This window comes from Eublepharis macularius, chromosome 5 (genome assembly GCF_028583425.1).
Source record: "Eublepharis macularius isolate TG4126 chromosome 5, MPM_Emac_v1.0, whole genome shotgun sequence".
Taxonomy (NCBI): domain Eukaryota; kingdom Metazoa; phylum Chordata; class Lepidosauria; order Squamata; family Eublepharidae; genus Eublepharis; species Eublepharis macularius.
Genome location: NC_072794.1, coordinates 69,151,943 through 69,179,092, shown reverse-complemented (window position 1 = coordinate 69,179,092; position 27,150 = coordinate 69,151,943). Strand labels below are relative to the sequence as shown.

The window sequence follows — 27,150 nt, the reverse complement described above, 5'->3', positions numbered from 1 at the left end:
TTCTCCCTCCCCTTTCAGCAAATGTTCCTTTTGATGTTCCCTGAGGAAAAGCTTAACACTTTCAAATAAGATTCAGTGTTCTGCAATTGTACTTTGGCACTCCTGAATATGATTGCCTATATATCAACACATTCCTTTTTAAAAAAAAGAAAAGAAAACCAAAGAAATCCACATTTGTCATTCTGCAGACCTCCTATCTAAAGGGAGAGTAGGAATTTTAGTCAATTGCTCTTTCATTTGCATACGTAAATGCTGCAGACTATTTGAATGATTGATCAAAGAACTGATCATACACAAATATAATGTCTGATGCTTGTGTGAGCATATGTGTGTATGCGCACTTGCACATGTGCGTGGTAATGTCAATACCAAGTTATTTTTGTCATGGTAGTTTTATATGGGCAGTGTGTCCTTTGAAAATATCTGCACGTAGAGAGATACAATGGTTACTTCATATTATAGCTACTCTGGCCTTGTTATGACAGATATTCTTCTACCCTATATGAGAGGAAAGCAAGCCTCAACCTTAGACACAGCCTTGCTTTGCCTCATCCAGATGTTGTTATAGATGAAGTCAATGTCAGCCTAGCCATGGAGAGCAGTTTTGGGAAAGATAGGAAGAGAGGAGAGTGTACACAAACCCAAAACTCATCTCCATTTCATTTTGTATTTTTCTTCTATCTAGAATATAGCCATTTTAATTGGAAAGCCTGAAAAGAACATCCTTACAAAATCCAATTTACCCTATGAACCCGATGGTAAATATGGATCTCAGCAAGAGAGAATGCTTTCTGTTGAAATGTTTATCATATGAAATGTGTGGTATATTATATAAACAATACCGCATTCTCCGTTGCTTAAAAATGATGCACTCCAGACTAGAGATGGGCACGAATCGAATTACGACCCAAAAAAATGCACGTAGCAGGCCGGTTTGGGGTTTGTGAACCAGTGGTTTGTGAAAGCTCGTTTCTGTGAACTTCCATGAACTGGTCTACTGGTTTGTTGGGTCATATTTAAAGGAGCAGTTTAAATGGCCATTTCCCCAGGGAAATGGCCATATAAACTTTTCCTGCTGCTTGGAAATGGCAGGTTCCTTTAAACTATCAGCTGGCAGGTCGGGGGGGGAATCCCCCCTCACCACCTGCCAGCTGATAGTTTAAAGGGACCTGCCATGGCAGGGCCCTTTAAACTGCCCAAACCCCAGCCCCCGCCCCCACCACACACTTAACTTGAGCTGCAGCCTGCGGCATCCTCCCCCTCCTCCCACGAGGGGCGGGAAGGCCATTTTCGGCCTCTTCTGCCGCTGTGTGGGCCCACAGGGCAGCAGAGGAGGCTGAAAACGGCCTCCCTGCCCCTCAAATTGCTGCTGCTGCCCTGCGGCTGCAGTTTAAAGGGCCCTGCCACTTGCAAGCAGCAGGTCCCTTTAAATTATCAGCTGGCAGGTGGCAAGGGAGGGGATCCCCCCCCCGCCTCCTGCCAGCTGATAGTTTAAAGGGATCTGCCACTTGCAAGGCAGGAAAGGGATGTTTAAACTGTCCAATGCCCCTTTCTTTGCCGCTGCTAAGTGGCCGGAAAGGGGCATTTAAACCTCACGAACCACGAACTGGTTTGTAACTGGGCCCAGTTCTGTGCCGGTTTGTGGTTCTTGGTTCATGAAAAGCCACAAACCACGAACCTCATGGTTCATTTTTTTTTTGGTTTGTGCCCATCTCTGCTCCAAACTAGTAGAACCAAGCCTAAGAAAAGTCTAACTCTGTTTACTTCCCAGCAATTACAAAACAGTTGTTTCCGGCTATTCCAAAAGTAGGATACTGTGTTTTCACTGGTATCAATGTAAGATAGCATCAGTGAGATAGTTAATGAGACAGTACAGTATTACACTAATAATTATAGTGAGTGACTACATGGTTCAATGAGAAGGAAGTCATCTCTGTTTGTAGCTCACAAATAGAGACAGCTGGGGGAAGGGCCTTTTCCTTGTCTATGTACAGGGGGTGCAAATGAAAGGGATTCCATCCCCTTAAACAACAAATATCACAGAATGCATTTGTACAGGTTACAATGACTGCCTTCCCGTTGGCAACCAATTTTATATAAACGACATCAAGCATGATGAGAGTAGTAGAAACAGCAGAGAAGTGCAGCAAGGGTACTTGTGACATACAGCAAGTGTTGAATGCTGCTGTTGGCCCTTCTGGCAAGACTCTGCAGTTGTCATAAGTGTATATTGACAATGTCCTCTTTGTTCAATCCAGCTAATGTCTCCAGCCTCTAGCAACAGCAGTGGTTCTCTTTCTCCCTCCTCTTCATCGGATTGCCTGGTTGCTCGAGGGTGCCCTGGCCGTAGCCATGTTGCTGCTTTGCGTAGCCGCTTTGAATTGGAATATGCCTTGAATTCAAGAGCGTATGCTGTCTGGTCCCAAAGGTAAGAATGCAGATCCCAGGACAGAACAGAAGAAGGAGTTCCTTCCTCAACTCTAGCAGGTTATGAGCTGCCTGAAACTTATTCTTCTGGACTGTTTAAACATATCTATCATCTAGCGTAAGTCATTTGAAAGCATCACAGAATTAAAAATGACTCTTTTTTTCAGGGAGACAAACAACTTTAATGTTTCATACTACTCAGGAGATGTAAGCTGCAATAGCATCAGAAAAGCTAACACTTTCTCCCTACTCTGGATTCTGTATAGTCTGAGGCATATTAAAGTTGAAAGAAGCAATTAAAATATTTTGTATAAGATATCCTTTGCTCATAGCATCAATTCTATAATTGCTGGGGGGGTTATTTTTCTTCTCAACAAATGGATCCATTTCACACCAGTATTTTGTCTGATCTGAAATGGAGCTAATATTGACTCAATCTCTGCAGGTGAATGGAACAGCAAGAAAATTCCAAGCGATGTTGTAGAAAGGCCTGAGACCCTGGTTGCTGTAGTAGATGCTGCATCCAAGAGATGCTATGGTGCACGCTCAAGTGGGATCCAAGAATACTAAGAACCTTACGAAATTTAATTGTTAAGCTTCCTGGCATCCATGAATGTCTTATTTCAAGTAAATTGCACAAAATGGGGCAATGTCACGGGTGGTCCCACTTAATACTGGTGCAGGAACTGAAGTCCCTAGGTTCTGGGGCATGGCTTATCCTGGAGCCTGGACCCATCAGACACCCCAAACATAACCTGGACACAAATTAATTATTTACTTCCTCTCTAGATGTTTGACAAATTAAACTAGTTACTCCAGATTATCTCTATGCAATGTTTCTTTACATATTAGACAGGTGACAGATTTGCAACTAAGAAGGCAAATTGTGGTGCCTTTTACATGAGCTGCTGTTTACAACTAATATATCTTTGGTTGTTGTTGGTTTTCCGGGCTGTATTGCCGTGGTCTTGGCATTGTAGTTCCTGACGTTTCACCAGCAGCTGTGGCTGGCATCTTCAGAGGTGTAGCACCAAAAGACAGAGATCTCTCAGTGTCACAGTGTGGAAAAGATGTTGGCAGGTCATTTATATCTACTCAGGAGGGGTGGGGTTGAGCTGAGTCATCCTGTAAGAATTTCCCAGGGTGTGGAATGCTAATGGAGGGAGGCTTCACTGTATCCTGAGGAGGTTCTTTTGCATATGGATTGGTGCTTGATGTGCTAATCTTCTCTGCAGGGCTATTGTCGGGTATAGAGTGTTTTGTTAGCCTGGTGTTTTTCAGAACTGGAAACCGTGCTCTGTTCATTCTTAAGGTTTCTTCTTTCCTGTTGAAGTTTTGCTTATGCTTGTGAATTTCAATGGCTTCCCTGTGCAGTCTGACAAAGTAGTTGGAAGTGTTGTCCAGTATTTTGGTGTCCTGAAATAAGATACTGTGCCCTGTTTGAGTTAGGCTATGTTCAGCCACTGCTGATTTAGTGGCGGATTATGTTCAACCTGAACCACATGGGAACCATTTTACTCAAGGGGACTCCAGAATGGCTCTCATATAATTGAACCTCACGTCGAATGTTACTGCCCAAAAGGTGACAAAATTCTGCATGAGATCCTTGCATGTGCATTTACAACTGTTTACGCAGCCTTAAAACTACAAAACCTACAATGTAATGTAACTCTGAGTGCAAACACATCGGAACTGTTTGAACAAATATTTTATATGAAATAGTTGCGATAAAGCCCCCTCCACGAGAAAGGATCCACTCTGGAATGTAGAGGATTAGGCATATCATATTAAAATATTAATCTGATTGCAAATATTCATCAAAGGAAAAGAAAGAGTGACAACAGAAGAGAAGGGGAAACAACAGAGATGGTGTTAGAGGGATCTTGTATTAGTTCTTCTTTTGTGCTGCAGCAGATAATAGATTTGCATGAAAAGAATGAGCGAGTGACACATTTAGGTTACAATATAGATACCCAAGAGGGTGAGAAAAGTAGTTATCACAGCAGTCTCCCTGCTACTGTAATTTAATGTTCATCTTCAGTGCTCCACCCAAGCTCATTAGCTTGCTGAAATGGGTTCCTGTATAACCCAAAGGGTTACAGAACAGTTCCCCCTAAAATTCTGTGCAATACAAATTAACTAACTCCAATCCTATAAATAGAACACTGAAAGAGTTACCCAGAGGCAAAATGTAAAATAAAATGAAGATGATGGTTGTTGGGGGTTTTCCGGGCTGTCTTGCCGTGGTCTTGGCATTGTAGTTCCTGACGTTTCGCCAGCAGCTGTGGCTGGCGAAACGTCAGGAACTACAATGCCAAGACCACGGCAAGACAGCCCGGAAAACCCCCAACAACCATCGTTCTCCGGCCGTGAAAGCCTTCGACAACGACAAAATGAAGATGGTTTGTGCAGATTCACTGGATTTTTTTTTCAATTATACAACATACTGAGATGATTAATGACCTAGCTTTCTAATGACAACAGTTTCTTGAGGCTTTAATTTTTTTTTAAAGACACAAATTGAGAGGCAGGGGTGTGATTCTGTATGATGTGCTCACATCTGTTATGCCCTATTGTTACATTTTTCACCTCTTCCAGTGAGTTTTAGCTGCCTCATGCATTGGAGAAGGACCTTTGCTTAGCTAATTTCACCATGTACCCCATTAACCACACACAATTAAGGAGGTATGGGTTGAAACTTAAAGAACCCCTTTAGACATATGTTAGACTTTGGGGAATAAACCCACATTTGTCACTCTTCCCCTGTCCTCCCACCTCTGTAACTAGTATATTGTCAGAAACTGCTTTTGAAGCTCCCCAAATTATAAAATGAGCTTTCTGTGTAGAGGCTGCTGTTGAAAGGAGGAAGGACCAAACAGGGGAGGCAGAAGTCAGAAAGAAAATTATTGTAGGTATTCAAAATGATCCTTTTGGTCCTGTTCTTGGGGATAGGATTGCCACCCTGGAAAAGGCTGTCCTTTGTATTCTTGAAAGAAAGGCAAGTATGCATATCCCTAGCAGCAACATTTGTGTCTGAAAAATAACACCAATACAGATAGAGAAATAAAAATGTTAGAATGAACCTTTATTCTTTTATTTTCTTCTTTAAATGCCACTGTTAAAAGTACCTATCATTTTAACCATATTAAGTGGTTTTAAACCACAGTTCAACAACTTCCATGTGCCTAGAAGCTCTACAACATGACTGATTTGGATCAGAATGGATCCTAGGAAGGTTAGAAAAATAGCCAGTGGTCGAATAAATGGCACAGTTATTCCAAGGCCTTCCTAGGCCGTCTTCCCAACAGATACCCTTGAACTTTCATTTGGACGTTTTGAAACCCTTCTTCAACTCCAGATGCAGTATACTTGAGTAAGGATGATGCAAGGAGATTCTTGCCAGTAAGGACAAAAGGCAGATATTAAAGGAAAAATGAGGCTATATGCCTAATGTAATCATGTTACATGGGAGCACTATAGGTATATTGGAAGGGAAAAAACCCGGAAACAATGCCTTACCCAAAATACAGGTGATTGGACCAGTTAGGAACCTCCAGGAATTTCATCAGCATACATTTTGCTCCAGAAGACTCTCTTTGTTATGTTTTCTTGTTTCCCCTGTATTTAACCCAGAGGTTATGCCCATATTTGGAACTAGAGGTGGGCACAAACTGAAATACAAACCAAAATCCATCATGAACTGTGACGGTTTGTAGTTCGTAAACTGGCAGTTTATCAGAGCCCATTTCTGATGAACTGCCACGAACTTTAGGCCAGTTCGTTTGGTTCATTATTCGGTTTGTCACTCCAGACAGCCTGGCACCGATCAATCCATTTTCTAGGCAATGGGGGGATGGGCTTTCTACAGCCATGGAAGTGACCTTCTGCTGCCACAGAAGTGACATTTTCATGACCCAAATGAACCAGTTTGCAAACTGGGGCAAGTTCATGAAAGTTCGTGGTTCATGGTCCAAAGCAACAAGTTTTATACAGTTTCAATTGACTGCTAAGAACCAGCCTTCTCTTATTTGGTTGGGACTCACATAAGAGTGCAACACTCCCAAGACATATTCAGTGAAATTCTAAGCATAGTTACTCCAGTCTACGCCCATTGAAATCAATGGGCTTAGACTGGAGTAAGTCTGCTTAGGATTTCACTGTTTGCTTCATCCCATGTTAGTCCAAATAAGTAGCTATACAGCTAAAAGCAAAATGAGAGGATGGCTGTGAATGAGGGATAGTTTCTCCACACTGCGTACCTAAGATCCATTTTGTGAATATGTGCTTTCATATAATAGTAGTATAGATAGACACATACCTAGGAATCTAATACCCACTGCCTGTGGAAGCAAGTGGATGTACTTCCTTACTGAATGACTGACTTCAGATGTACCTCTACCTTTCTCTCCATTGGGAACTCAAAATGGCTTGCATCATTCTCCTGTCCTCTTTCATCCTCACAGCAACATTGTGAAGTAGCTTAGGCTGAAAGTATGTGATTCACCCAAGGACGCCCAGCAAGTTTCCATGGCAGACTGGGGAACATGGTTCTTCCAGACCCAGGTCCAAAACTCTTACCACTACACCAAATAATTTTAGTTAGTGAGACCTGTGTAAAGTTAGTGGGACCTGTATAAAGGGGTAGTCGAACTCTGTCAGATGTGTTATTCATGACAGTTGAAACTTTTGAGGCATTCTTGTGTTGCCTGAACATATGTGCTGCAAAACAGAAGAGGGTTGAATCTAGGAAACTTTAACACAAGAGCAAAATTTTCTGTGAAAGATTGGTTTCTTCCCACAGTGTGACTTTTGACTTTGTTGTTAAATGGATCTTTTTACTTCCAGGTAAGCAATGATACAAGTGACACTAAACCCATTAGATTGCCTCCTACCCAATTTCTTTCAAAACATTGTCAATTACAGATTAATTCTGTGTCTTTTACAGCCACTTCTGCTTTTTACAAAACCATGAAAGAGAGGAAGATTCAGAGCAAAGTTAACTTGCATTCATGCCTGAACCTCAAGGAGAAGCCAGCATCAAGAGCACTGGGAAAGTTAATTTGGTTGATATTGTAAAGAGGTTGCAGTGTTTGGGGTATTCTTGTCCTCAATTTCCCACTGGCTACTTTGATAGATGTTTAACATTTTGCCTCCATTTTTCTCCAAAAGGTCACTTTCCTTTGGACAAAGGCAGGATAGATTTGTTCACAATGTTCATAAATTATTTTTAATATGAATTACTGTTGTCATTGTGTAACACATGACTGTATGGTTGTAAGACTAGCCCAAAGGCTTTGGATGAATTGAAAATAGAACAAAACACAAGGAGCCCTGCTGGATCATACTTGTAGTCCATCTAGTCCAGAATCCTGTCTCACACAGTTGCTAACCAATTACTCTAGAGGGCCAACAACAGGGCATACAGGCCAAGATCTTCTGCTGGTGTTGCCTCCTGGCACTGGTATTCAGAGGTTTACTGCCTCTGATTGTAAAGGTTCCCTTTAGTCACTAAGGCTAGAAGCTACTGATAAACCACGACCCTGTCTAATCTCCTGTTAAAGTAGTCTTTTTCTGTGGAACAGCAGCAAATTCCAAATTTTAATCACTCACTGAGTAAAGCAGTATTTCCTTCCATCCATCCTGCCCATCAAATTCTCTGGATGACCTCAAATTCTAGTATTGTATGAGGGGGAGAAAAAGCCCTCTCTGTCCACTTTCTCTACTCCAAGTGTAATGTCTAAACCTCTATCATGCCTCCCCTTAGTCATCTTTTTTCTAAAGTCCCAGACTCTTCAGCCTTTCCTCATAGGAAAGAAGCTCAAAACCCTCAGCCATCATGGTTGCCTTCTTCTGTACTTTTTCCAGGCCTGCAGTGTCCTTTTGAGCTGTTGACCAGAACTGCACTCAGTATTCCAGATGAGGCTGCACTATAGATCTCTCAGAGGCATTATAATATGGGCTGTTTTCAATCCCTTTCCTAATCCCCAACATAGTTTGCCTTTTTCACTGCTGTAGCACACTGAAATGATATTTTTATTGAGTTCTCAGTTTCAGCAAGTTCAGACCTCATTAGCATGGACTTAATGTTGTTTTTTGTTTCAATATGCATCACCTTATGCTTACCTATATTAAACTTCATTTGCTACTTTGTTGCCCACTCACTCTGTTTGGGGAGATCCTCCAAGAGATCTTCTTAGCCAGCCTTGGTTCACCATCCTGAATAATTTTGTGTCATCTGCAAACTTGATCACTACACTGTTCACCCCCAGTTCCAGATCCTTTATAAACAAGTTAAATAGCACTGGCCACAATCCTTTTGGGACCCCACTGCTTACTTCACTGAGAGAAGTGGCCATTTATTCTTACTCTCTGCTTCTTTCCATTTATCCGATTTCTTAAAAAGACCTATCCTCTTATCCCAGCTTACTTATGAGTCTTTAGTACCTTGTCATAATCCATTTGAAAGTCCAGGTACATAATATCTACCAAGATACCATTATCTACATGTTCATTCTCTTTGTTAAATAACTCCAAAAGGTTAGTTATGCAAGATTTCCATTGGCAGAACCCATGCTTATCGTCCCTCAGCTGGTTTTATTTCTTTGTGTGCCTAACAATTTTTATTTTATATTTGTATTTTATTACACTTTCTACTGATTTGCCTGAGACAGACATTAGGCTAACTAATTCCCTTCTGGGCCACTTTTTAAAAAAAGTTGTAACATTTGCTACTCTCTAATCCTCTAGTACAGTGGTTTATTTTAGTGACATGTTACATATACTGGTTAGTAGATCAAAAACTTTACATTTGAGTTCTTTAAGAGCTCTAAGGTATATGCTATTAGAATCCAGAAACATATTGGTTTTTAATTTCCCCAGTAGATTTATGCTTTCTTGTCTCGTCACCACCATTTGACTCGGTTCTTTAGACTCCATGCCTGGGTACATGCCACACACTTCCCACAGTGAACACAAATCCAAAGAATTCATTTAGCTTCTCTGCCATTTCCCCATCTTCCTTTAGCAATCCTCGTATTGGTCATACAAAGGCCCAACTGCCTCTCTGGATGGTTTCCTGCTTTAAATATTTTTAAAGAAATACTTACTGTTTGTCTTGAACAGCAGGATTTGAGCCTAGTGGCACCTTAGAGACTAACAAGATCTTCAGAGTGAAAGATTTCAAAAGTCAGAGCTCCCTTCTTACCTCTCTTCTTCTCCCTACTATTTGTCTTGATACTTTTTGCAATCCATTGCTTAAATTCTCTTTTCACTTGCCTAATTATTAACCTACACTGCTTTTGCCAGACCCTGTGGTCCCTTCTGTTCACTTCATTGTAACAGACCTTTAACTTTTAAAAATAAGCCTTTCTGCTTTTTATGGCTTCCTCATCTTTGGCCATTAAGCACACATGCATCTTTAGAGTAGGCAGCACCTTTTCGAACTTGGGGAATGTATTCTATCTGGGCTTTAATTAGTATGGTTTTTAATAGCTTCCAAGCATCCTCTAAGGATTTGACTCTCTTGAACCACTCTTTCAGCTTCCTTCTCACTATCCCCTTCATCTCTGTGAAGTTCGCTTTTTTGAACTCAAATGTTACTATTTTGGACTTTAGGGGTAACTTTCCATTGACATGAATGCTGAACTTAAAAGCATTGTGGTCTCTGTTCCCAACAGGTACAACATAACAACACAATAACCTCTGCATCTTGCACCAGATTTTGAGCCTCACTCAGAACCAAGGCCGTTTTCTCACGCGCCCCGGGAGATCATGCAAACTCATGGCATGAAGCGTCATCCTAGCATGATCTCCTGGTACGATCCCCTTTAATGGCCTGATGATGTCAGAAAAGGGGCCATTAAATGGGATCATGCTGGGAAATCATGCTAGGAAGACACTTTTATGCCGTGAGTTTCGCGTGAACTTCTGGGCGTGTGGCTGTGTGAAAACGGCCCAGGTCCAAGATCATAGAATCATAGAACTGGAAGGGACCCCAAGGGATCCATTAAGCAAAACCACTTTGTCTTTTTAACAAAGCTAGAAGAGGCTTGAGATAATATTTTCACCCAGGCTGGAAACATTGCCTGCCTCCACAGAGGCCATCTGTGTTCTGCTAACAGTAGCTGGTCATTGAACATAACTGTGTTGAATGGAGAATTTTCTGTCACATGGATAACTGATTGAGTTGCCTTTTTTTCCATTTCATGATTTTATGTCTTAGCAGAGGTAGATTAACAGACTCTACCCAGAAAAAACACTTGAAAAGTAAGTGAAGTTGATGACACATTACTATACAGTTTATCGGGATTCAACAAATCTAATTCTATTATCCTGTCAAATTCTATGGGGAAAAAGACCTTGAAAGCATTTTAAAGAGAATCCTTAAATAAGGCCAGTAGCTATGAATGTATCTGAAGAATACAGTTGCTTTGGCTGGTGCAAGACTTTTGTTTTCTTTGGGTCATGTGAAATAAATAACTTTCCCACTGACTAATTGTTTCTATAAAGTTTAGCTTCTTTCACAGCTTTGCAAAAAGTGCCAGTGTCCTAGAACCATGGCTAATAATTTTTTTAAAATCTCTGAAGGCAAACTGCAGGAACATCTGTTTTCCAAAGCACAGGTTTTATGGGACATTTAAAAACTAACAGCCTTTTTTACTCTCACCATTGAGTATCAGGTTTAGTCTGATAGACAGTCTTGCTGTCATACCTTGTCGAGTCCAAGCAGATTCTCTCTGTGTTATTTATCTAACTCTTCCTGCTTGGAAATGAGGAAGAGTTTGCTGTACTATCACCCAAGTTGTTTTATGAGATATACAAACATGCAAAAAAATAGTCTAGGCCTCCATTTATTTTGGGATTTTTTTTCTTGAACAGTATTATATAGTGGTTAGAGTGTGGGACTAGGACCTGGGAGATCTAGGTTCAAGTTCCCACTCTGCCATGGAAATTTGCTGGGTGACTGTGGGCCAGTCATACACACTCTGCCTAACTTACCTTACAGGGTTGTTGTGAGGATAAAAGGGAGGAGAGGAGAACAATGTAAGCTGCTTTGGGTCACTAGTGGGGAGAAGGGCGGGGTGTATATAAAGTAAATAATAAATAAAAAATAATAATGTTCAGTGTAGGAGGAATATAGTGAAGAGGTAGAATCAGATGAAATTACTGCACTTCTCTCTTACTCAAATGAATTTTCACTTTGCCTAAAAATGTAATTTAGTTTTAATGCATGTACAAGCTTATTCAGGGAAGCTTTAGCTCACCAGTACAATGTTTTGTATCATGAGATTTTGTGAAGAGACCTCTTACAGGAGTTGACTGGATTTACTTTGATATCATGGAATGTTCACATTCAAACTACTCAGGAAATAAAACTTTGAGTGGTAGGTTTACAGTGAAATCTTAAGCAAAGTTACTCCAATGTAAGCCCATTGATTTCAATGAACTCAGACTACAGTAACTCTGCTTAGGATTTCACCATGCATACTAGAAAGATGAATAAGAAGAGATCCTAGGAGACATAGGAACCCGGGGAACAGGGAGAAAAGAAAGCAGTACTGAAGATGCAGACCTGAAGAAAGAGGAGGCTAAAAAAGGAGAATGCAGGAAAAGCATACACTGAGCCAAAGAGAAGCAGGGAAAGACAAGAGTGATAGGCAGGCAGCATTGTTGGCTGGTGGTCAGAAATGACTAGATTCAGGATGTGCTAGATGTGAAATTGTTGATCTACTAACCAGTATATGTAACATGTCACTAAAATCAACCACTGTACTAGATTCAGGCTGACAAGAAAGTAGGACAGTTGACTGAAAATCAAGGGCTTGAAAAGATGGGTGGTAGTGGAGCTAAATAAGGGGAAAACCAGGGAGCCATTGTATCTACGGGAAGACCTCACACAGAGTCAAGAGAATCTGTGAGCAGTGGTTAAAGAAAAAGTGCACACTCATGAACATTTGGAACCTGGCAGAAATTGAGCTAAGAAGCCAAGGGTATGGTTGACAGGGCCAAACTCCTGAATTTTTTTAAGTGTTCTATCCTGAAGAGTGTAGAAGGAGCACCTGGGCTCAACAGAGTGTGAAGGCATTCTTTCAGTACCCATTATGCATTGTCCTGGATTGGCTTTCTGCTCTAGGCTAAAACACAATAAATTCAGCAGTGGTTGCTCTACTGAGCTCAACTGATCCTAACTCCCCTCTCCTGGAAAGCCAATTTGGTGTAGTGGTTAAGAGCATGGGACTCTAATCTGGAGAACTAGGGCCGATTCCACACGGCTTACCTGAAGCCGGGACGTTGCAGAACATGCCAGAAAAAATGCGGAAGATGGCGTTTTCTTGTGCGAGTTTTGCGCGATATCGCGATCTTCTGTGTTTTTTCCAGCATGTTTCACAACGTCCTGGCTTCAGGTAAGCCGTGCGGAATTGGACCAGGTTTGATTCCCCATTCCTCCACTTGAAGCCAGCTGGTCAGTCACAGCTTCTCGGAGCTCTCTCAGCCCCACTCATCTCACAGGGTGTTTGTTGTTGTGCGGATAATAATGAGATACTTCATAAACTGCTCTGAGTGGGTGTTAAGTCATCCTGAAGGGTGGTATATAAATTGAATAATGTTGTTGTTCTGGGGTTAGGGTTAGGGTTATGTAAGGACCAGCTGCATGGACTAAGAAGTAATTCTGTGAAGGCTAAATATATCCTAGTATCTCTGATAAGGACTGGGGCAGTGGGGTGAGCCAGAGCTTCCACTACTACTCCAGCTCCTCATTTGTAAATAAAAGGGATTCAATTTCAATGTTTATCTCTTGTACAGCTATCTAAGTATTCTGACAGCCTATGAATGACAAATATATCTTTTACTTAAAAATGCTTGGATTTTACACATGGACCTTCAGAATTATTGATAAAAAAGTAATTCAAAATATAGATTACTTTTTAAAGAAAGCTGTCTGATAAATGGGATAATTGTACATCACTCCCTGAGGAGCTCCAATGTAACCCAAAACAGTTCTTCTCAACATCCAGAAAGCTGAAATTTGTCAAAATATGGCCCAAGGCATCCTAATTCCTACAAAAGTCTGACTGGGGAATCTTTTTTAACATCTAATGCTCAAAACCTAATTGTAAAGTTCATCTCATAATAGACACCAGCACCTTATCACAATACTTAAACAAATCTTATTCTTGGGATAATGGTGAAGGCCACCTTTGCTTATCTTCCCTTCTGCCACCCTCCAGTCAACAAACTTCCCAGCGGTCCTGGTCCCGTGGCTTGTTTCCTCCACTTGTTCTATTTCTTCTTGTACAACTTTAACATGGCTAAACTTTCTTGACCTCACTTTTCTTTCATTAGCTACATAGGCACATCAGAATCCATGTTGCACAAATAGTTTGATAACCCTTTGAGCTCCATTTGCTCATAAGTACTCGGCAAGACATTTACTTTAGATTTCCTGGCTGCCTGTCTTAATTATTGTGGGAGTATCTATACTTTTTAATAGAACCCCTGCTGAGTTTTCAGACCTTAAACAAGAAAGGGATAGAAGGCTATGTTTAAAATGTGATTCTGAGTGTGCACAGGTGTTTAAAATAGCACAGCCGGCACCTCTCAGCTGGCAGTCGCAGGTAGTAGTACTCCAAATTTGCTAACTACCTGGCTGTTCCCAGTCTAGGAGCCAGGAGGACCACTGGCTTGGTGCTAATGAGAGTAAGCCATGAATGATCATTGGATCATTTATGGTTCTGTCTCTGAGATGGATCACAGCAGATGCATAGGGGCCTTGCTGTTTGGGAAGCATCGTCTCTTTTTAAGCACTAGCATCCCTACCCCACTCCAACCCAACAGGAGTCAGGGGAGAGCATTTCGTGGCACATGCTCTTTATGGTGAGCCTTAAAAATGCTGCATGGCAGCCTTTAATGAACCTCAAGAATCCAGTAATGACTGAGATGCAGTGGGCTCAAGAGCACCAAGAAGCTTGTTTAGCAGCAGGGAGACTCGCCTGCAACAGCTCAGCTTTAGGAGTTGCTGCCTGCACTTTCAACAAGTCAGACTCCAAATGAGGCAGCTGTTCCAAGAAGGTATAAATAAAAGATGCTGTGTTCCTATGGGAACCTTTGGCATATTGGATTACCTATTCCCCTGCTAGAGTTTCCTTTCAGTTAAGTTTCTCTGTGAAAATCCTATACTTTGGGGTGTGCTTTTACAAGACTGAATGTGGAGTTGTTTATTTCTAACTTTATATCTGTGGCCGTGATGATTTTCTGTCTACAGAAGTACCCCTTGATTAAATGGTCTAGAGACACTAACTGGCCACCCTCTTATGATGCATCCTGAGAACTCTTGAATTCAGAATGGCAGTGCTTTTCTGGTGAAAAAGAAGGGGCTCTGGCACAAGAGCCTGCTCTTGCAGGAAGTGTCAGGTTCGATCCCTGGACGCCTGCTTCCAGTTAAAGTAGACAATGATGGTCGGAAGGGGCTGTTCTTCAGTGGCAAAACATCTGCTTGGTATGCAGCAAGTCCCAGATTTAATCCCCAGCATCTCCATTTAAAACGGTTAGATGGTAGATGATGTAAAAGACCTCTACTTGAGCCCCTGGAGAACCACTACCAGTCTGAGTAAACAGTGCTGACTTTGATGGACCAATCGTTTAATTCAGTATAAGGCAGCTTCATGTGTTCAGGTGATCTGGATGGACAAGTGATCTGACCCAGTATTAGGTTTCTAGTTTCCCATGGTACAAAGAGCTCAAGGTTGCATGCACATTCTCTCCTTTTATCTTCACAATACTTTTGTGAGGGAGGCTAGGCTGAGAGTGTGCGAATGGCTCGAGGTTACTCAGAGAGCTTCATAGCAAAATAGGGACTGGATCCTTAGGCTTCCCAGTTGTAGTACAACACTGTAACCGCTACACTGGCATTGGCTGCTTCATCCATTCACATTTACCTACACTAAAATGTGACCATTAAATGGTTTTACTATGGAGAGTCTGCTGACCATGCCATCTTTCTACTTCGATAATGGCAATGCAGGAGAGGCATTACAATAATTGATGCCGAGGATGGCCAAAGTCTGTATTGTCCAGTCACTCTGTGGGAACTGAACAATCTGATGTCCTCAGGCTCTGAATTAAAATTGAGTAGTAAGGCATTGCAGCAAAGGCACATGCATTCAGTTGAGCTGAGGTTAACAATGTGCAGAGAAGGAGGGGGCCAGGAACACGAATGTGTTTCCCTAAAGATCTCCTCCATCAATTGTTTGTCATGATTTGCCTTTTTAGTCAGTAAAATTCATTTGAAATAAATATAGCTGCTTTTGTAGACAAGATGGCACACCCAGCTGTTTGTGAAACATGCTTAGGCTGGGTGCCACTTTTTGCCTCACTGCACAGATGGAGAGACAGCCTTACATTCCTGGGCATCCAGGCTTTGGGAGGTGGGGCCTGGCCCTATAAAGGGCGGCTCTGCCTCTGTAGGGCTCAGTCAGCTTTGAAGCTCGGCCCACCCACCGCACCGTATGGCAGTACAGGATTAGCTGGTTGCTGGTTACCAGGGCCAGGTAGGAATTTTTTCTCCTTTTCCCAAATTGGCACAGGGAAGAGGTGTTTTTCGCCTACCTTGTACTGTCTTGTAGGAGTGGTATTTGGAGTGGTGGAACTGTAACCTAGGTCCCTGGCAGGTTAGATATGGGTAGACAGAGTGGGTCGGTGAGCACCCAGTGGCACCTCCCCATTGGTGGGGAATAGGGGTCTGTCAGGGATTGGCTGGCGGGCTGTATGGCTGCCAGCTGAGAGGGCAGACTGCCTGTGGGACCCCCTGTACAAGTCCTTCCCTCGGGCTTCACGGATGGCGTGTATGGAGCTTTAAGGAGGGAACCATTCGCATGGCCGGCCGGGTTACAGCCATTCACATGGATGGCTCGCACCTGGGGCAGGGGGTGCTCGCCCAAGCAAGTCGAGGAATTCGTCCAATTGAACCCTTGTCTCAACCTGTACCGCTAGTTATACTCTTGCTGTTATTAAGTTTAATGTTAGTCAATAAATGGCCCAAATTTATACCCAAGCCTTGTGTCTGTCTCTTCATTCCGAATAGGGGGGCAATTAAAATTAACAAACAGCTGTAAATTATGACCCTTTTCAGCATATGGGTTGCCAAATTCAGGAGAAACTTTGCAAATTTGCAGAAGGCTTTGTATGGATGCCTGTTAAACTGTAACAGAAACATGGTTAAGAGAAATGTCTTTCAGGTCCGTGCTTACATGCAAGTGCAAAGAAAAATATAACTGTGTGTTCAGGTACAAACTCAGTGTTCGTATTTAATGCTTCGATAAGAGTATAAATGGCTCACTAACATGTAAACTCTGTTCTACTCGAGTGTAGCTTGTTTGGTGTAGTGGTTAAGAGCGTGGGACTTTAATCTGGAGAGCCGGGTTTGATTCCCCACTCCTCCACTTGAAGCCAGCTGGGTGACCTTGGGCTAGTCACAGTTCTCTGGAGCTCTCTCAGCCCCACCCACCTCACAGGGTGTTTTGTTGTTAAGGGGATAATAATGGCACACTTTGTAAACTGCTCTGAGTGGGTGTTAAGTTGTCCTGAAGGGTGGTATATAAATTGAATGTTATTATTATTATTATTATTTTAGAACTAATTATTAATTCTGGATTTTCCCTACCTTCTTCAACTCAGTGAGGCATGACCTATGGAAAAAATAAAGCCAAAATCAACCCAGACCAAAGAGGTGCTTCAGTGCTGAATTTCAGTTCTGGCTGACTAAACTAACTGGTCATTACTCAGGGATCATCTTCATTAACTTTCTAGTGCGGAAGCTTATTTTATTTACTGGCTGGTTTGTTAAAGCATGCTTGGTTTATTTGCTGTAAAGTTTCCCTGCATGAATTTAAAATAGTTCCTTGAAATTCTATGACATATTGCCTCCCTTCTCAAAAATCAGTTTCCTGTGTGTTGTTCCTTGGTTATACTAGAGAGATAATCCAAGAAAGGTCAATCTTATATAGATTATTCATTTCTGTGAATTAAAGTAATTCCAGAATATTTTGTTGGCAAAGTGACCATTCTCAAAATCTTTGTCACATTTTTCTTTTTTCTTTTTCTTTGTCTTTTTTTTCTTTTTCTTTTTCTTTGTCACATTTTTCTTTTTCTTTGTCTTTTTATTCTTTTTCTTTTTCTTTTTCTTTGTCACATTTTTCTTCATACAATTTTTGGAAGCATTTCATAGCAGTCTGCTCATAGTCAATGTGTGGCAGCCCCAAGAACAGGTTTGTAGCACCAAAAAATGGGTAAAGGTGTAAAGCCAAAAAGGCCAGTAATTTATGCTTCTGTTTTCCTCACTTCTCTAAAATATAAAACAGTTCCATCCTGAGCAGAGTTACACCTTTCTAAGCCCATTGAAGTCAATGAGCTGAGGAAGGTGTAACCATGCTTAGGAGGGTCACTGATGTTCCTATGAAAATATCAGGAAGGCCCCACAGGAATCATCTCATCCTTGCACTGGTGCTACTTTGCAGTCCAGAGGCTTTTCCACAACTGAGCCAAAGAGAGGTCTTTCTTAAGCAGGCATTTGGCAAGTTAAGAAAGCAAGATCCAATTTGTCCGCCAATGTGAAACCATTTTTTACTTGTGAGTAATTCCTACTGCCTTAAATAGAACTTACTTCCCTGAACTGGGTTCAGGATTGTAACAAGAGCCTCTGATCCAACTAAAGTTGTATCACTTAAGACATTGGTATTCTTTCACTTATAAAATGTATTAATTTGCAGACCAAATATCAAGTCATAATGGCTCAATATAACTGAATCTTAGTGATGGGCGAGGCAGAATAAAAATGTTATCTGTCATTTCCAAAGCACAATGCCTGTGCTTACATGAAATTACCATTATTGTACATTATTGGGCCCCAATTTTGCCCTATGTAGAATTAGAATAATACTGAGCTTTTCTCATAAGTCCTAAATATTTTGAGGTCACAATCTGTCAAAAAGTTAGCTATTAGCAGTGATATACTGCTTTAGCCATTGTGACTTATAGCCATTGACAGAACTATTGTCCATAGGGCTGCCAATCCCCTGCCTGGGGTGCAGGATCCCCTGTTCCCACCTCCTCCCTCCTGACCCCACTTACCTGGCCAGCGGGGAGCGTACCCCCGGGATGCCCCCTGGTGGCGCAGTGCACCCTGGGCACCCCTGTGCGATGATGTCACTTCCAGGAAGTGATGTCATCACTCACGTTTGAAGCATGTTCACACATAACACACGAGAGAGAAAGAACACCGCTTGCTGCGGAGGGTAAGTGCCAGGTTCCCAGTTCCCCGCTGGGGGACTAAAGGGACCCAGCAACCCTAATTGTCCATGGATTTGTCCAATCATTTATAAAATCCATGTTATCATCTAGAGATTGACACCATGAATGAACAAGACAGATCTTTTGACAAAACTGAGAAAAGGCCCAGGTTTGCAGAAAAATCTGAAATCTAAAAATAAATACATTTGGGAGGCTAACCTCCCTCCCAATGATAAAAGGAGCACTTGTGGCTTTAAGAAATGGATTCTCTAAATAGCCTTTGCTTGGCAACCGCAACAATACTGTCTATCTTAAAGATTTGGTTTCTGTCAGGAAAAAGGCAGGAGACAGGATCAGGGCCCTTTACAAGGCTGTTCTGTCTTTTGAAGGAGGACTCATCAGGGCCATACCCATCAACATCCACCAAGTGACTTACTGCCACCGGACATGCATCACTCATTAAGGCCAGGTTGTTTGCTACTGTTCAACAGCAGCCACCTTGTGATAGCAAGTATGGTATAATGGTTAGAGATTCAAACTAGGGTCTGTGAGATCCAAGCTTGAATCCCCACTGTCCTGTGTAGGTGACCTTGGGCCACTCACTCACTCACAGCCTAATGTTTGATGATAAAATGGAAGAGAGGAAAATGATGTAAGCTGCTTTGGGTCCCCATTGGGGAGAAAGGTGAAGTATAAATGAAGTAAATAATAAATGTAGCTGAGAATTGCGGCACATAAAGGTAGTTAAGAGGATGGGTGGGTAGGAAATAAAGAAAGGAGCAAGGAAAGGTGAGGATATGGAAGCTGCCAGGAGAAGGGAAATAGGAAATAGTGGGAATAGGGATACAGGTGATAGATACAATTATTGGATTCCTAGCTTGCAACTGGGCCTAGCCCCATGGTTAGCACTATGCAGTTGGCCAGGCTTCTGGGGGAGGGAAGGAGGGATATCTGAAGACAGGGACAAAGAAAGGTAGGTTGGCTGGCGGGTGGCAAGAAGAAAAGGAAGCAGGATAATGCCAGAGGCTATGGGGGAGGGGGAATTAAGTGTCCCCCACAAGTCCTTGCACAAGTTTGCCAGGTCCCCCACTCCCAGCCTCCATTCCCAGCAGGGCCGGATCGAGGGGGGCAGGGGGTAGCCTGCCCCTGGCACTGACAAAGAGGGGGTGCCGGGTGTGGCTGCCAGCCTCCAGGAGCATGTCACGGCTTGCCACATGGGAGGCTGAGCACAGGGTTGGGAGGCCTGCACCACCACCGCTGCTGCCAGCTCCGCGGCACACTGTACACTGGGGCAGCCAGCTTGCCCTGTGGGTGGCACGGGGCAGTTGGGCAGGCAAACCACACAGAAGGCCTCATAGCCCTGCGCTCAGCCGCCCGCGTGGCAAGCCGGCCGCCCCAGTGCACACCCACGCCACTACCGCCAGCTCCACGGCGCACTGGACGCTGGGGCGACACGCCTCCTGCCCTGCGTGATGACATCATGAAAGTGATGTCATCATGCAGTGCCGGGCGCACACACAGAGGGCTGGACAAGGGTTGTGCCAAGTGATGGCAACCCTAGATCCGGCCCTGAGTCCCAGCCACCACTCACCCAGCTAGTAAGGGAAATCAAGGAGAAATTGGAGAAGACAGACCAGGGGTGTAGGCACATGTGTAGGCACATGCCTGTATCCCTAACTACTGATATCACTTTCAGCACAACTTGGAAGTACCAGGGCTGGTTCTATAAATGTCAGTCCCAAAGAGAGTGAAAATGCTATATTTTGGGGGCAGTATTTGCTGCATCGGCCCTGGTGCAACCTATCACTTCCCGGTCATGCTGGAAATGGTGTAATTGCTAGGGGACACATGTAAGTACTTGCCATTCCTCCTTGCAAACCCTTCCTCCTATTTTTATATATGGGTGACCTGTCAGTTCTGTCTTCGCAGGTCCCCTAATTGTCAATATACCTAATTATCAACATGACCAGAACTGTGGATACTTAAACGCAGAGAGTGAAGCAATAAACAGTCATAACAGATTTTTCTACAATGCTGAGAAAAGCCCCAAGGTTGCAGCAAAATCTGAAATCTAAAAAACACTCGGGGTTTAAGAAACCCAAAAATAATGGAAGCAGTGACTGTAGCTTTAAAAAAAAAAGCCATCTGTGGCTGTTGCTAGGCGACTGCAACAATATTGCCTGTTGAAGGCTTGGTTTCTGTCAGTAAAAGGCAGGGTGAGGGGCAGAGCCCATCCCAAGGCTGTTTGGGCCTGTAAGGGAGGACTCATCCTGGCCAGGCCTGTCAATAACCCCCTAACAACTTGCTAACATGCAGCTTGCATAACTGTAAGCATCTCCCAAGTAACATTCAAATGACTCCACTATTTGTTAGTAAGAGCTTTACTGAAAAGTTGCTAGTTCATTATCTTAATGGGTTCATTGTCAGGAATGAAGCATGTCTACATATCAAGCACCTATTTCATTTACAGACTAACATTCCCCTGCCCCTTTCTATAGGCTGATGGGAACTAACTGTACAGGAGAGGACACACAGGGTTTCAAGGTTAAGTGGGCTCCTTTCCCAGCAGCTAGGAGCAAGCATAGTCTAAGAGAGATAAGTCAAGAATTCACAGCCTGCGAAACACAGCTGCAACAGACAGTCACTCATAGTATCATAACCTCCAGCCCCAACACACACACCCTCCCAGATAATGGTATGGCAGATGCTGCCAGCATCTTGACAATAACTCACCCAGGCCAAGCTGCTTCCTACGGTTCAACAGCAGCCGCCCCATGAAAGCCAGTATGTTAGAGTGGTTAGATCCAAGTTGAAATTCCCACTCTGCTATGGAAACTTGCAGGGTGACCTCAGGCCAGGCACAGATACTCAGGCTAACCTACCTCATAGAGTTATTGTGAGGTACAATGGAAGAGAATGTCAGCTGCTTTGGATCCCTATTATGGAGAAAGGTGAGTATCAATATAGTAAAAAAAAAATATAGCTGAAGATGAGGGATAGATAAAAAGTAGGTTGGTTTGTGGGTGGGAAAAGAAAAGAAAGAAAGGAAAGGTGAAGATATATGGGCTACCAAGTGGAGGGAAAGAGGAAATAATGTGAGGAGGTGATACAAGGAAAAGTGAAGTGCCCCCTCAAGTCCTTGTAGGTTCCCTACCATGCAACTGGGCCCAACTCAGCTAGCACTATGCAACTGGACCAGTTTTCCTGGGGTGAGGCTGCCTGGGGAGGGGAAGAGGGGAAGCTGCAGACAAGGAAACTGATAAAGGATGATTGCCTGCTTGGTGGGAAGGAGAGAAGGAAGCAGAAAAAGGGGAGAGGCTATTGGGACTTTCAGGGAAGGGAAAGAGGAAATCGTGAGGAGGGGAAAATGAGATGGTCCCCACAAGTCCTTGCGGGTTCCCCACTTGTGTATGTGTGTGTAGCTTTTTTGACTCATATCAGTGCTTCATTGAATTTTATATTTGACCTTAACCCTCATTAATTGTTGTTGCTTGCACATACTTTTGCTGCTATACATTAGTTTTCATTTAGGTAAACATGAAGCTTAATTCGTAATAGAGATGAAGTACAGCTTATTTAAATAACTTGAATGAATAAATGGATTGTGTTAAGCAAATAAGTGAACTATTTCAGTGCAGCAAAGATCCTGCAACACTTTCATCATGTGCCTCTAACCACAGAATGGAAATACATGGCATGCAGAACATTGATGAACATCTTGAATGCCACATTGCACTGCATGGGTATTTTTCTTTAGGATTATAAATAAGATTTACATTAAAGCCTATCCTGTACAATTGTACAATTAAAGCATTGCTCATTTCCAGAAGCCCGCTTTCTTAAAAATGGCTAAATATTTGTTAGCAAATATTATTAGCTATTAAGAAGATTGCCAAATAGTATAAGGATCCAAAAAACTATGGCATTAATTGACCCCAAAGTGGATTCTGTGTTTTGAGCAGCCATGGGGTAAGTTATTTTTGATACATGGTGGGGGTGGGGGGGGGTGTTCTGGCATTTTTTAAAAAGGCAAAAATCCCATTGGAGCTGTCTAAAAAGTAGTTCTTTGGACCCTAACAGTGAAGTATAAGAGTAAACAGTTACTGTTCTTGACTTTAGTTTTCTGCTTTGGTTTCACTTAACACTTTGTTATGACAAATGCAACACCATACAAAGAAAGTTACATAGCTGGATGGACAAGAGTAGTCAGACATTACACAAGCAGCACGGTGTTAATTTTCCAAGTCAGAATGTTTACAGAACTGTATTTCAAAATTATTAAAAAGAAAATGTTGTTTTATTTGTGCAATAAAATAATGTAAAAGAAATCCAAAAATGTTTTAAATAAGAAAAATAGGTGACGTTAGAATCTGCCAGAATGTAAGGGAAAGATAAAATATTATCAGCACAAAACCACAAGCTTTCCCAGCAATAAATATAGTTCTGTGGCATTCGCTCCATTTGTTCTAAGGGAATTTACTTCTAGGAAGGCATGCTTAAGAATACAGCTTTAGTACTTCTACTGGGAAAAATAGCCACATTAAAATACAAAATTCTTACCTGCCATCAGTTAGAAATTGCCCGCATCAAAATCACCAAGAAAGAAGCATTTCTGAAAATTATCTTGGATTTGTCCTTTCAGCCACAACTTCATGAACGTTGCTTTCAATTTTGTTCTTTGAGACCGCTTCAAATAACTGTATACTTCACCAGACAAAAGAGACATGTTTTTATGAAACTTCTAGATACTAACAACTAACAAGTGGTTAGGGTGGTTTCCACTCACTGGGCATACTCGGCATCTGTTTGCCGGTCACCTGAGAAGATCTGATAGAGGCAGACTTAACCTGATCGTTTCTAAGGATAAAGGAACATATTTACAGCAAGCAACATTGGGATTCACTTCAGAAGGGTGATGGTCACTGTCTCAACAAAATTAGTATATATGAACCTGATACCACTGGTGCAGATAAAATGTTGTCACGTAAAATTACTACTAAAATCAAAAGCATTCCAAGAATGGTGGGGCAAAGCCCAAGATTTATAGGAAGTTATTTCGCAAATGAACTCTTTCTCTGGGTGTAGGTATGTGTGCTATGCTCCTCTTCTTACAGTGCAATGGTTTCACGGTAAAACAGTTACGTTTTATATAGTTATGTTTTATATAGAGTCTTCTTTTAAAGCATATTGTATTTGTAACAGGGCTTTTTTTCTGGGAAAAGAGGTGGTGGAACTCCGTGGGTTGCCCTCGGAGAAAATGGTCACATGGCTGGTGGCCCCGTGCCCTGATCTCCAGACAGAGGGGAGTTTAGATTGCTCTCTGCACCGCCGAGCGGCACAGAGGGCACTCTAAACTCCCCTTTGTCTGGAGATCAGGGGGCGGGGCCACCAGCCATGTGACCATTTTCAAGAGGTTCCGGAACTCCGTTCCACTGCGTTCCTGCTGAAAAAAAGTCCTGGCTTGTAATATATATATATTGGAAAGAGAGCAATTTTTTCTAGTTTTATGTAATTCCATCAATTTTACAGTACTGGGCAACACCCTTCTCAAGGCCTTTCATTGGAAGAGATGAGGAGAAATTTTCAATATCCACCTATTGACCGAAATGGTGAGTTCTCAGATTTAACAAAGTTCAGTTCCATTCATGGGCTGATTCATTTTTCTTTATAATGAAACTGTTGCTAATTAATCATGAAAGTATATTGGAAATTTCAAAAACAACTTTGTAATAAGATCGGGATATTTTTCTGGTACTACTAACTGTAAAAGTAACAGAGCTAACAGTACCCCAAAATTCAGGACTCTAACCAAACCTTAGACCCTCAGGTACATTTCCATAATTCCCATGTGCATCTAAGAATGAATTTACACATTGCATTAGTTAGGTTTACATGTAGGATAATTTAAATGTCTAACTTAAAAAGTAATGAGACTATGACAATCATGTTGCTGGTTTCATAGGTCTATGGGTTGGATCCTATGACTCCCTTCCACTAAGTAACAAAGCCTTCTTCTGAGGTAGCCAACATCTTCTGCCAGAACAAGGCTCCTTCCACTGGAGCAAAGCCCTTCAGAAAGCAGAAAGCAATAATAGAATCAGGTCCACCATCATATATTGTTATAAACAGCTAAGGCTCATGAGAGTATGCCCATTTTTGAGTTTGGAGTGCAGAAGGAAATATGGTGTTGTATGCAGCTGTGCTGAGCGATTGTCATGTAAAAAACCTGGAATCTGGTGTTCTTTGATCCACCACTCAAAATGTCTTCTCATTGATGGATTGGTTGATTGTTGTTATTTTTCTGCCCTCATTTGTCATATTATGAATACTTCATTGCAGTTACTACATGGTGTCTAGCAAAGTGGGGAGTACTTCTCATTGTGGCCTCTAGGCACAAAGGCAATAGAGATTCCCAGCAACTAAACTGATAGGGGATCCAGTGGTTAGAAATTCCAGAAAATCTTTAACAGAAGTAGTTTATATATCTTAGACTTGTACTTTTTAAAATAGCCCTGCACAGTGTGGCTTTTCAGAAACCAAGGACATGGCTGCACAAATAAATTGTCTCCTCCCCAGTATCTAAACTCAACATGTACTTGTACAGGCTTGTCAGCTTGTGAAAACCAGCATGTATGTTTGTCACTAATATTTTTGTCTTGGCTTTTGATGACCATGAAGTCTAACAGGAAAGACTCAGCCCTTTCAGAAGCCCTACTCAAAGCCTTTCTTTGGAAAAGACGAGGAGAAAATTTTAGTATCCAACTCTCAAAAGTGTGTGATTCTTAGCTTCTGTGACAGCTAAACTCTTTTACAGGGAAATTCTAAGCAAAGTTACACCATTCTAAGTGCATTGACATCAATGGAATTAGAAGGGTGTGTAACACTGTTTATTATTGTGTGGTTATTTTGGTAATATAGCACAAAGGTGTGCATCAGGCACAGAAGCAGTATCCTGAATGGGGAAAAGGTACATTTTATTGTGGTTCCAGTCTTCTTGGTGGCAATGTAGCATAATCAATAGACAATTTATGCTTTATTGCTTAAGGGTAGTCCACTGACACTACCCTGACATGAAATACAGTGAATGTGCTAGACTTGAACCACTTAGGTGCTCAGTCTGCAACACATGCCAAGTTGGGTCACAAGATGTGGAGTCACAGACTGGTATTGTGCCACGCTGTTGGAAGTAGGCCCTTCCTCCGCTTTTTGAATAGGTCTTTTCTCCTTACTAATTTTTTTACCTTTCCAAGTAATATCACCATATCATTGCCTTGGTATTGAGAAAGTCTCAAGGACTAGGTTAGGCTGGCAGATGTTACAGCAACATAATAATAGTAGTCATCACTTTGACCAGTGACCCAGATGATAAAGGCATAATAGCAGCCCTTAATAGACACCCTGGAACTTGCCGTAGCAGCCATTGTCATGATAATTGTCCAGGATTAAGGGCATAATTATTTCTGGCAGGCTGCTTATTGTTGACTGTCGGATCCCCATTCAAGGTCAAAATAGGTATTTTTTTTAAAAAAAGAAAGAGAAAGAAATCAAATATAAATTTGACAGTGTATTACAATATTTGTCAGCCACTGGTATAAAGGCTGTTGTGACTCTCCCCTGCATGAATGGCAGTACATCTGTATTTCATATCTGACTGCAAATATTGTCCTTCAGAGAATAATTATGGGTGGAGGTGGGGTTGAAGACAGAAAAGAGATTCTCTGAAACATTTCCTCTAGAGCACATTTTTGGATTGCTTATTTAGCTGGAGATGCCATTCGAATTATCTTCTGTAAATATGGTTACAAACTGGAAGCAGAGATGGGAGGGTGTCGCTGGGCTGGAAGGCATTTGTGACTAGTGCACCTAAGCTTCTCTTCACCTGCCACAGGTTACGTGTCAGATCCCATGAGTACCATGCGATTTCATTCCTGCAGCAACAGCGGCAGCTTTGAAGACAGTGGCTGACAGCAAGAACGATCTACCTGAAGAGCGATTCGCCCTGAACTGGCAGCCACAATTCTTTCTGTGCCACTACAGCCCTCAGTCATTGTATGTTACTTCAAAGAGCTCTACCGTTGGCTTGCTTATTTACTGATCACTAATGCTTCTGCCATAAATTATTCTTCAACCAATTCTTTCTGTACTCATAATTTAAAGAAGATGAGGAAAAAATAAATCAGCTAAAGTTCAGAGTTTGGAAGTGTGTTGTTTGCCTTGGAAAGGGACCATCTGGAGGCCAAGGAATACAGTTAGGGACTTTGGGATATTTTTCCTCTATTAGGCTTGAAATGATGAAGGAAGGGTAGTTATTATGTGGTAGGAGTCTCAGTTCAGGGGCTTCCCACAATGTAATAAATACTCTCTCTTCCTTACTTTATGTATAACACAAGAAATAAAATGTTCTATCTTCCCATAAGATAACTCTCTCTCTCTCTCTCT

At 42.1% G+C, this 27,150-nt stretch overlaps 1 protein-coding gene across 1 annotated transcript in view; it reads left to right on the top strand.

Moving 5' to 3' along the window:
• The window catches only part of TNNI3K (TNNI3 interacting kinase), a 323,247-nt gene extending 296,474 nt beyond the window's left edge, over positions 1-26,773 (top strand). The window contains exons 23-25 of the mRNA XM_054979625.1: positions 2,259-2,428; positions 24,241-24,320; positions 26,600-26,773. Coding sequence (XP_054835600.1) covers positions 2,259-2,428; positions 24,241-24,320; positions 26,600-26,676 — 327 coding nt within the window. The 3' untranslated portion in view covers positions 26,677-26,773. The remainder of the gene's footprint in view (positions 1-2,258; positions 2,429-24,240; positions 24,321-26,599) is intronic.
• The last annotated feature ends 377 nt before the right edge of the window (positions 26,774-27,150 follow it).